At 37.2% G+C, this 12,129-nt stretch overlaps 1 protein-coding gene across 6 annotated transcripts in view; it reads right to left on the bottom strand.

The window, feature by feature from the left end:
* TMEM161B (transmembrane protein 161B) overlaps positions 1 to 12,129 on the bottom strand; it is a 167,023-nt gene that overhangs the window by 27,056 nt on the left and 127,838 nt on the right. For 5 of the 6 annotated variants that reach the window (XM_017729547.1, XM_017729545.1, XM_017729546.1 and 2 more), the window contains 2 exons: positions 4,494 to 4,597; positions 1 to 65 (listed from right to left, as the gene is read on the bottom strand). In XM_017729547.1, the coding sequence (XP_017585036.1) occupies positions 1 to 65; positions 4,494 to 4,567 (139 nt within the window). In that variant the 5' untranslated portion in view covers positions 4,568 to 4,597. Of the gene's footprint in view, positions 66 to 4,493; positions 4,598 to 11,575; positions 12,098 to 12,129 lie in introns of those variants that run through there. The other variant, XM_017729548.1, reaches the window with a different exon arrangement.

Raw genomic sequence — 12,129 nt, 5'->3', positions numbered from 1 at the left:
TCCCTCTTTCCTTCCCTGCAAGAATCCGCAGTTCTTCTTCAGTGGGATGTTGATACCACCGTAAGCTAAAGAAAAAGAAAATCTCAAGTAAAACAATACCATCATTAGCAATTTAGAGCATGGCTTTCAAAAAACTGTATCACAACAGTTATATACAGTTATATGTTCACTGAAACATCTGTCATTTTGACTCCTAAGCAAGGCACCCTTGTGTGCCAATTCCAACCCTGGCTGAACTGAACAATAGCTAAAGTTCAGTTCTCTTCAGCAAATGAGGCATTTATACAAAATTAGAAAGCTCTACCACTTTGTCATTCACATTAAAGCCCTTCAGTTCTCAAAACACCAACTGTTAAAGATATCATCAAATAAAGCAAACACAGTCGTGCAAGGTGGAAAAGTTCACTAGAATAATTATACCATTACAATTAGTCATCAGAATAAAACAACTTTATAAAGCATAATTATATCCCTCCCAAACCTAGCAATTTTCCAGAATCTGAAATAGCTGTTATCTAACAATCATTACCAGTCTTTTTTCTTAAGCAGAGCAAATTGTAACATCAACATTCCTTTTCTTAAACACCTCCTCAGTGATATCTTCAACTTTTACTACAAAAAGTGCTATTAAAAAAATCACTAGTTTACACATAGTTGACCTACAAGTTTTTCCAATCAATGCACCATTCATTTAAAAGACAAGAAATGGCACGGAAATTCTGAAGAGGACAGAGATGGGTAAATGTCTAAGATGTTATATTTTACCTAAATCTCTAAGTATGGCAAAAACCTTAGTAGCTGAAACAGGGGCTTTCCCACATTCAGCAAGGGACGGTTACTGCCCAGATGCAGGAAGGGTGTCACTCTGATCTCCACGCTGAAATGCTGAGGCAAAGGAGACCAAGTATTAACAGGAACAGACTTGAGAAATGTGTATGGAAGTAGAAGGCCACCAACTGTCAGCCATGGCGACACAGGGTCAACACAGAGATGATAAAAGAATCCACAACCACCACCTCAAATTAAGAAAACTTCACCAAGTAGGACCATTCAAATCCATGTTGGTGAATTAGAGATGATGTCAGATCCAATTTCAAAAAGTTAGCAAAAGCAAATTTGGAAGGCATCAAAACCCAAACAATCTCAAGCCATTTGATAACATTTGACTCCCAGTTCTGTTTTGAAAAGGCTTCCTTCATCTTGGGAACTCTTCAAGAGAAAAGAATGCTAGTACCAGCCCATAGAACATCAAACCCCATTGCACACTGCAAATTTCCGCTGAAGGAATTCACTGCCAGTTCCAAAACTGAAAACGGCAAATATTGCAGATTTTGCACAAACACAGTTTTGGAAGGGAAAAAAGGAACCAAATTTTGTATAAGTAAGAGAGAAAGTTACTTCATTAATTTATTTTTATTATGTGTGGTCCAGTTGCAGAATCTGTGATTTGCAAACTTTGCTGCAAAAGACACTTAAAGACTGAGACACAAATAAACCAAAGAAACAAGCTTTTCATCCAAGAAGTCAAATTACTCTGGAGAAGTTAACCTCTTTCACATGACCCAAAGCAACTGGGAAAAAGAAGAGATATATTCTCCTGTTTCATCATTTACCACACCACCCTGATCCGAACTTGGGATGCTAATGATGAAAAGTCACCTATGTGGTAAAGAAACTTTTCAAAATCTTCCCTGCCCGGACAGAGAAATAGTACCTAATGCAGCAGAACAGACAAAATTCTTGTTCTATGTAGCATGCTAACACAATTCAAACAACAAATTAAACCACAATTTGCTCTTAATTATATCGGAAAACAATGCTGCAAGTGATGCCTAATTACAACTAATAGGATAAAGAGTTCTGGTATTTTTCAGTTGATAAACCCCACACACCTTGCATTTAAAATCTCAAAACCAAGAGATTTGAACAAACGTTTTCATAAAGACAGAGCTAATAAAAAGTAGTTTACATCTATTTTAGCTTACATATGTTTAAAACTGAAATCCCACAACTGATTACCCTGTGGTTTTGACATATCCAAGCCAGTGTGAATACCAACAGACACACAGACATGCCCTAGTTAATCTGAATGAAGGTCATTAACGAATGCACAACAAAACATCCATTTTCTCCTGTCTTCCTGACAGGGCCTGAAAACATAGTAACTGAAATAGCTGAGTGACTTAAAAGCAACGTTTTGGTAGAGAATGTTTTGTTAGTTAAAAATAATGCAAGGCCTACGCAGATATTTAGGTTGCCAATTCTAGCAATAAATATATTTAGTTGCATTCAAGCTCTGAAAATAGCACTGATTGAAAAAGTTTCTTAACAAATTTATGTAAATAGCTTTTCATGAGTCAGTGATGGCTATTTATTCCATTAACAAGTAATTACCTTAAATCTGTCTATCCTAACAATTCTCTTAGATTTTGAAAAGTCTTTGTTCCTTTTAACGGACTTCCCATAAACACATACAGGCATCTTGAAACAAACTGGTCACTTAAATGTTTCTGTCTTGTCTGATAACATGTTTATCCTCCCTCCCATTTAGCAAGGACTATCCACAAACATTTCAAACCTATCTTGCCTACCAATCCTTTGGAAGCAAGACATTAAAACCAAATCACTTAAAAACCACTGCTGGATACCAAAGACTAGTCAAAGTCTACTGACAAAGGAAAGGAGGAGCAGCTGGTAATTTTTCCTTAGACAGCTGGACTGCTTAGGATTGTGCCTGTACACTTACGTGTATAAAACCCTCTACCACTCCACCCACACACTGCTGGCAAAAAGACAGCACTAAGGAGAATGGGTTAAACATAAAAGACAGTTTATCAGGTTAAGTAAGAAAATAATTGGGTTTTTTTCTGCCATTAAAATTCAGATTCTTGTTGCAGTGAAGCTTCTGACTTGTTTTTATTTTCGGAACACAGGATTATTTCTGACTTCTTATACAATTCCTGTATTCAGGGAATTACTCAGAGTGCCTGAAATTACAATGCACTAAAACAGTTACCAGATAAATAAAAAAACACTAAAAGCAACAATGAATTTTTCCAGGCTACTAATGTGGAAGGCAGTAATAAGACTCCCACTGACTTCAGTAAGAGCAGAATTACCTAAGGACAAGAGCTGAAATCCTGCTTTAGGTTTTTATCAATCTGCAGATGCGCAATGATAAATGGAGAAATGGATTTGAAAAATATTTGAACAGCAAACTTCTCCCTATCATTGGCACACAGCATACCGTAAAACAAGGATACAGTCTGTGAAAACTTCACAAGATTGAAGAACATGGGCATAATATTGACGAATTATTTTAGAAAAGCAATTGGATATTTAGATTTTCAAGTAAAAGTTTAAATCAATCTTAGATATAAAAGGTACAATATGTCATTTGGATAATTGCTGATAAAAAAGACTCTCATGGTGACACACCTTAAAAATAAATGGTAGGCAGTTTCATATTCATTAGTGTAATGTTCTTTTTAGAGCACAAGAAAGGTGATCAACACCCTGCCAATATAGTTAACAGTGAAACTTCACACAACAATTAAGAGTATGATTCCTGTTTGTGTTATCCATCTGACAGTTACTGTTTTCTGTTATACCCAACACACATATAAACAACATTTACAGTCACTTCTCATTAGCAACTTGTTGGGTGATGAAATGGGGAATATTAAAAAGGAACATCTCATAATTGTAAGATGTAGAGGAAAAAAAGTCAATGGAAAGACTTGTTAATACTCCTATGGAGTACATTATTATTTAAGGATACTCCTTCAGAAAGCAGAGAATAGATTTGATATTCTCAAAATTTTAACAATTGTGAAAGACAGCACACTACCTGCTAATCATACAAAGTGTTGTTCTTACCAAATGAAAAAACACAGTGTCTATGATTCCTTTTAATATTTAACATACCGATTTATGTTCAAAAGAGCTGCTGTTTTTCATTGTTATTATGGATACAGCCACACAGGGAATGCTCCCCTTACAACTCATTATGTCTGTTTGATCTATTGTTACAAGGAAGTAATGTACTGAAATTTATACTAATCCTGTCCTATGAAGTATTTAAAAAGAATATAATTTTTAATAAATACCTAAGCATTCTTCATATGCAAGGCTAACCAGGAGGTGGATTATCAACAACACAGAGACAGTGCAGAGGAAAAAAAAACCTTCTATTCTTCAGTATCTTGTATTCAATTTAGCTTTTAAATATTAAAGTATGCACCTTGTACCTTTAATATAAGAGCTCAACAACAATTAACTTTGTGACTAATAAAATTACTAAAACAAACCAAGTATGTTCTTCTACAGCAACACTGTTTTTGTACCTTGAGCCCACAAATCAGGTGTAACAATGCTATGGTAATAAATTTAATAAAGGTCAATTACTTTTTAAAAAACCAAACTAAATCAGTATGTTTTACAGTTACTACTCTGATGCATAATTGCATTATCATATTCAGACACTTTCTTACCTGCCACTACAGAGAAGCCAACGAGCAAGAGAATAGTGAGGTATGATCTTCTGTATGACACTAGCCATTACCATGGTAACCACCAACTGTACACCTATTACACCCTGTGGAGAAGTAAGTTAATAACAAGTCAGTATCTGTTTTAGAAAAGAGGTGAAGTATCTTTTTAAAAACAAAAAATTAGTAACACTGTATACAGGTATAATACAATGCAGAGGAATGGGGGGGTGAGGGGACAGAATATGGTAGCAGTTAAAAAAAAAACAACCCTGAAACTTGCTACAGTCACTTGCAAACTTTATCAAAGGGAAAGGGCATTCCCAGGTCACCACAGCTGACCTCCCTAAAGAGGTCTAAGATCCTCCCTCTCATAATGCTGGCCTCATTATCTCTGTACAGGTATTTCCTCTTTGTTTACCTACATGTGTGGGTTTCCATCTTCTCTGATTAGTTGTTTTCAAGGACTCCTCTCCACATCACCCTCATCCTTAGCTTACCAGCTCAGTTTACCACTTTTTCCTCTTGATTTGCAGGTCATCATCTCTTTCCTCTTTAAGTCCTAGTCTAAATACCAGTTTGGTCAGACTATTGGCAAAGATGCTCTTGTCCCAGTTGGTCAGGTGGATACTGTTCCATCCTAGTAGTCCTTGCACCTCAAGAAAGAATCCCGTGGTCACACAAGCCAAGTCCCTGCTAAGCAATGAGCTGTTAACCTACAACTCTTCACCAACCTTCCCCCTCCCTACCAGCAGTATCATCTTTCATCCTAAATAATGCACTAAGGAAATTCTTCCTTCAATGATTTCTCCTTTCTTTAGTAAAACAGAAATTGTGTCAATACTGCTTTTATTAAAAAACATAGGCAGATGAAATGTTTTTGGATATACATTATTATCCATAATTCAGTATGATTAAGGGAGATTGAGACAGTAAAAATTTTTACGTATTTATAAACACTTTCAATGTGTTACCAAACTTTTCGTAAAAAAGTGCCACATATCAATTAAAAGTACTTGTTACTTTTTTATACTTTGAAGTAACAGCTTTGGAGGGGGTCAGATACCACCAAGTTTCTTTAGTACTCAAGATCTCTCTTTGCCTTCTCCCCCCAGGGAATTTCTAGTGCTTCTACACTTCGGTACTTGAGGTACCTCAAAAAGTTTATGTTCTATGTCACTGAGATCAGGATCAAGAGCTGTAAGTATTTGAACACTCTACCTTTATTAAAGATTATGCATAGCTCTGCACATAGATTACTCAAACCAATTCCACCAGTTCACTAGCTAAGGGAAGTGTATTTCTAATGAAAGAAAGTGTTACAAGCTGCATGACTAATATATATGCTATATTCACATTACTAAATTGCTAAGGGAAGTATATACTCTTTGGGTACAAAATAAACCATGCATTTTAAAATCAAATGTTTATTCTGACCACCTCAAACTAAGTCTAACCATTTCCACCCAATGCAAGAGAGCAATCACTGTCCCTTCATCTAGCTTCTCTACTAAGCCATGATCCTCAGAATTCACTCTCTCAGGGGGAACTTGCATTAATATTTCTCTAGAATAATGTTTTTATTAGAAGCACAGCCTAAACAGGTCAATTATGAGCCAGTATGTCTCTTCAATTACTCCTAGAGCTTCTGCAAGGGAAAGAAATTGCCTTAACTCAAGACAACAGGAGGGAAAAAGATGCAAATTGAGGCAGTTACTTTTATACAGGGCAGCAGATCCACTAGCAGAGCTAAAATACTTACAATTCAAGAGACTACTTAAAAATTCACCAACAGAAATTCATTTCCTTACTCAAGCAAAGGCTGCACATTGTAACAGAACCCATTAGGAACAATGTCTCTTAGCCACTGAATGTCTTTCTGCACCCTATCTACCCCTTTCCAGCAGAAACTTAAAGCGCTCATTCCCATAAAGTTACTGCTGTATTTGTCAAAAATAGAAATACCTACAAACATTTCAGTGTACAAATGAAAATAACCTAGCAAGGTTTAAGCCACATGAAAAAAAACCAAACAAAACCAAACCTAAAACCCCAATGATATTTCTAAACTTAATTTTGACCTTGTGGAGGAAATATCCCTCTGGTACTTTTCTACACTTCAAGCAATTAAAAAATGTATATATATAGAGAGAGAGAGAGAGAGATGCATGCACCATATATGGGCATTTTTCTCAATTCCTGAAGGTTAGTAATCAATCACAAGCAATACGTTAATAGAGAAAAGCACTCACACAAAACTTAAAAAAATCCACTGCATTTATCTTCCTGCAATCTGCCAAGAACACTAGTCACAGGAATACAGGAGATGATATGGTGAGTCAAAATAACATGCTATGTGCACAGCATAACTATTTGCCAACTCTACCCTTTTGCCTGGATGTGGTTACACTCCACTTGTATGTTGACTAATGCACTCCAGAAAAATCTACAACTTTCCAAACTACCCCATATTACAACACTAGAACACATTTTCCCTCCATCCCCAAATACAGGGTTCAATTCAGGCCCTGTCTAGATCCAGTCTCCCCCATACTTCTAAGTCTTCACACTAGTATCAGTTTAAATCCAAAACCACTCATTTCAGAAACATAAATGACTAGGTGTTGATTTCCACCAACATCTTACATCCTCTACTTGGATGCTCTAAATTAGAGGACACAGGGTTTAGATTTTAGTCAGAAATCTACAACTTTAAGAATCTAGAGTATGAGAAATAAAGAGTGGTATGTGTTTGAGGGACAAGATGCTCAATGGCAAAGCCCAACACCACAGGGGGTTTTGAGTACCTCTGGTAAACAAACCTTGGAACCCACCACCTGATCTGTGATGAAGTAATTAGCACAATCAGGTTGACTCAAAACTAAGAGAAGCACTACTCACCTGTTAAGAGATGAGGAACTGCTGCACAGATTAAATAATGTGTCTGCAGTTACAGAATAGTTTGTGGAATTGAAACCATTTCATAAGACCTTCAATACTGATTCCACATAATCCATGTCCCTATCATGCTTCAGCTTTGCAGCTTGAAATTTGAAATCCAAGTTCAAGAAACTAGAGAGAGAGGTCTGTATTCTGCTGATCGGAGACATTTTTGTGTCAATCTCTCTAATGCTGAGAAGCACGGAGACCAAAGAAAAGATAACTGTGTCAGTTTTTCTGCAAAACACAGGCTGGCAAGCAATCTCCTGGTCAAAAATGAGACTGAAATGGTACAGCCATGCAGCTACAAGACTGTCTAATAAACTGCAGTCTGGCTGTGTTTCTGCCACAGAGGAAGATCTTTGATGAGAGGTGTCTCAGAAGTCTTGAGCACTGTGTTCACTTCCCAGTCCCTCAGTAAGCATGGCATTCCTACCTTTGTTTGAGTAACACAGCACGCTTTACATGAAAGCTTTAAATAAAATCTAGCAGAGAACACATTACGTAGTCCACAAGAATAGTTTTAGCAGTTACATTAAAGTAAGATTGACAGGTTAAATTAAAAGAAGATTGATAGGTTTCTTAAAATTGGTGGGAAAAAAGTGGCAGGTCCAAAAAGCAACAGTATAAGGTTGAATAAAGTATACCTTGAACTTTGGTTTTCACCGTCTTTTATACTACATACCTGGACACAGAGTCGCTGACTAGTAGAACAACAAAAACTAAGAATAAGCAATTAAGATAAAGTTACAATATTCTTATCTACACGTTAAGTGTACTTATAAAACACCAACAGCTATCTCAGAGTAAGAAAAAGAAACCCCAACAAATTTTTTAAAGTACTTCTATCTAAAGAACATTTTTCTTTTCATCATTAAATGATTTATAGAACATGAAGTACAAAGACAGACAAGGTTGACTGTATTATGCAAAGACACCACTCCAGTCTCCTTATTTTGACTGTGCCCAAGGTTATTCCTCCTTACCTGTAGTAAAAGGTCAGGGCTTTCCGTATTTTCTTCCCTTTACCACCTATCTACATATTACAAATAATTCAAATACCCAACTTTACACAGGACTTTGAAACTACTTGTTCTCTGACAGTAACCATCTCCTCCTTTACAAGATGAGGGCCTTGAGCTGAAGCCAACCACTGTATACACCAGGACTGCAGTACGGATACAGCTGCATGACTGAAAAACAGCTGGTAAAATCCCATTTAGAATTTCACCTTCAGAAATGTAATGCCTGCTGCTTACTTCCTGAAGTGCCAAGTCCTGTAAAAACAAGATTTTAACATAACTGCACTTGAGTATTCTACAGATGTTAGTACAGGGCATGACAATATCTTTCAATGGTAGCACACAAACATAATAACATGGCCGTAAATTTCCAAGTAAGAAATGGAAAAGGTGTTCTATCAGTAGTGGCCACCAAGATTTGTAGAAGAATATAACAAATACTCTTATCTCCTGCAAATTCAAAAGTGCAATGGTATTTGTGAAGTCTGGAAGCTAAATCAATACAACCTCTTTGAAACGCCATTTAATAGCTGACACATTCTTGCTTTTGCTGTTAAATGAGACTTTTCCACATAAAAATTTTTCTCCATATGCAAATTTTTCTCCATATCTGTATGTCCATGCTAAAACTGCAGCTTGCAAAAGCAAGGCAGTGTTCTCCTGGAACATAAATGCAATTCAAAATTCTTTCCTGAACAGTAGAAAATATTATATAGGATGGCCAAAGAAAAGTGAGCTTGCTGTGCAACATCTTAAAGTGAATGCTTCCTCTGAAAGACTACTTTCACAGAATATCTATAGTCATTATGCTAATCAGCAATCCGAGGCAGTTCAAATCCTATGATTTTTAAAAATCAGACATTCATATAGCTAATTTTGGAAAAGAAATCTATACCAAGAGAATCCTTCAACATTCAGATTTTTATTTTTTTCTTCTATTCTCATGACCAAGGCTTCCCTGAATTAGAATTTTCATGCACCTACCATTGTTTACAACAAAGCAGAGATGAACAACAGATGCATGAAGTGGCATGAAGAATATACAAGGTATTCAAGACTACCACCCAACTGCTCACCCTCCCAGTGTCTTTCACACCCAAAGGTCACTTCTCTCTTGACCACAGTATCTTTCCACAGAGTCAAAGAAGAGCCATAAACTGGGAACAGTGGCTGTGCACGACTCCCCTTGAAACAAGGTGATTTGTTTAAAACTGAAATTATGCTTTAGTCAGTGAACAGCATTTTACCTCAGTCTTGCTTCTTTTACCACTGAGGCTCTCTAAGCAAAGATTACAGAAGTAGTGGTCATTAGGCAAATCAAGTTATTGATACAGAACTCTCAGGGCTGGAATAAGGGCATTTATAAAAATGCAAATTTATCACTATCACTGAAGAGGCAATACAGAATACCTGTTGTAGTGAACACCAATATATGCGGAATATATTATTAAATTGTAAGTAAAACTAGTTCAGTGAAATTATCTACTACACGGGGGGGTGGGGGAGGGGGAAGAAGGTTATATTCCATTATTACTATTTCAAGATTTTAGAAGTCTAGTTTGCCCAGTATTTCTACAAATAACACATGTAGGAACTACAGAAGTTCCCACCCTCTATAACACTTGCTTCTTAAAGAGCAGCCTCTGCCATTACAGGAATCATTCCAAGTATAAAAACTGAAAAGCCTTTAACGCTTCTGCCGAACAGTCTAAAACACCATGGTCTTACAAAGTATTAAGACACCTGTGTAGAGTTTAAAGTCATGGCCTAACAGGCATTGCAACTGCATGGATGAGTCCTGACAGCCCCAGCTTGGCAGATGCTGATGTTTATAACTTGATTTCTAAGCCTCTTGGTACAAAATAAACTGATGAATGTTTCATTCTCCTGTTGCTTTGGAACTGGAAAATACAGCTTCCAAACAGCATAGAAGTAGACTACCATCCTTTGCCTTTGCTTACGTCATGGAATCACACACAAAGATTATTTGCCCACACTGCCAGCACCCAGCAAAGAAAACTGGACCTGATCTTTCAACCCCATTGCAACACAAGCAAGCACTCCATCAATTTAAATAAGGACCTACACTGAAAGGAAAAATTTTTTGCTTTCAATTTTCCAAAAGTAGCTTTCAATACTAAACCACAGCACTCAGAGTGCTGCAAATGAGAGGAGCATTTCAAGACCTTTTGATTAAATAGTCTAACCCCTGCAGAAAAGGAGAAAAAAAAAAAAAGAAGAAAAAGACTTAATGAGAAAAAAAATACAATTCCTTTCATAAGCCAGAATTTACACTATAAAAAGTACTTTAGTGGAACAACATTATTCAACTTTTAAGTATGAGAACAGTTAAAAGGCAGATTTTATCAAAGATGTAACTGCTAAGTGCATTTCTTAAGACTTAGATCAATGAACAGACACTGGTGCCATAGTTAAAATGACATATTCACACTTACATTCATATAGTCACATGGAAGAGAAATATATTAACGGCCAATACAAAATATATTTTTATACCTGCAGTCCCTTTTCCTTGTATCCCAAATATAAGTACGTTAAAAGCTGAGCCAATTAACTCCGGTGTTTTAAATGATAACTAAAACCTAAATACAAAATTCAGCAGATCTTTATAGAGAGCTATCTTTATATAATTTAATATTAATTAAATACTTAGCCTACCCTATTGAAGCAACATATATACAACAAGGTTACATCATCATCAGATATTACACCAGTCAAACTTTGTTCTTCTACTATGTTACAAGGTCATTTATTGTGCACTACATTCAACCCAATAAATTGTGGCTGTGATGAAATACTTGCGGTGAAAACCAATTTGAGGTGGGACTTTTTTCCATGAGGTCCCTTCCAGCCCCAAATGCTCTGTGATTCCATGACACTCACATGCTGCCACAGCACACATGGCAGCTATGACATGACCCAGAGCACCTAGAGTGAACTGGTGGCAATGAACAACAAAGCATCTGGCAAAGACTTCTGGATATATCCAAGATCACAAACACGGTCCATTTACAGGGGATTTAAGGAGATGTGATGAGACAGTTACATTCATGGAATCAACGCTGGAAAAGAACTTAAGATCATCAAGTGCTGTCAACTCACCACTGCCACTATAATCCCTGAAATCACTAAAACACATCACCCAGCGCCAGGTCCAAACGGTGCTTAAACTCTTCCAGGGATGGTGACTCCACCACCTCGCTGGGCAACTTATTCCAATGCCTGACCACGTGAACAGTGAATTTTGTTTTTTCTAATATCTAATCTGAATCTTCCCTGTTTTAGCTTGAGGCCATTTCCCTGCATTCCACTGCAGGCATGGTAGAAGAAACCAGCCTCCACCTCACAACAACCTCCTGTCAGACAGTTACAGAAAGAGAAAAGAATCCTATGCATTTATAAAGAAACATCCTAACCCCGTTACAGAGCACTAAGTGCAGTGGCTCACTCTACTTCCCAACGGTAAAGCACCAGAGAAGGAAACAACCACGGGAACCAGTGGAACCGTATCGGTGTAAGATCGCGGAAGGCAGCAAATACCGCGGTGTTCCCTTCACGAGCGCCAGTTACAGCGCTCGATGATGTCAGTCCGCTGCCCCCCTACCCCAAATGCACCCAAATCCCCGAGCTGTCCCCACAGCCTGGGACCGGGGCCC

Source organism: Corvus brachyrhynchos, unplaced genomic scaffold (assembly GCF_000691975.1).
Source record: "Corvus brachyrhynchos isolate BGI_N302 unplaced genomic scaffold, ASM69197v1 scaffold213, whole genome shotgun sequence".
Lineage (NCBI taxonomy): Eukaryota > Metazoa > Chordata > Aves > Passeriformes > Corvidae > Corvus > Corvus brachyrhynchos.
This window is presented reverse-complemented; position numbering and strand designations above follow the sequence as displayed.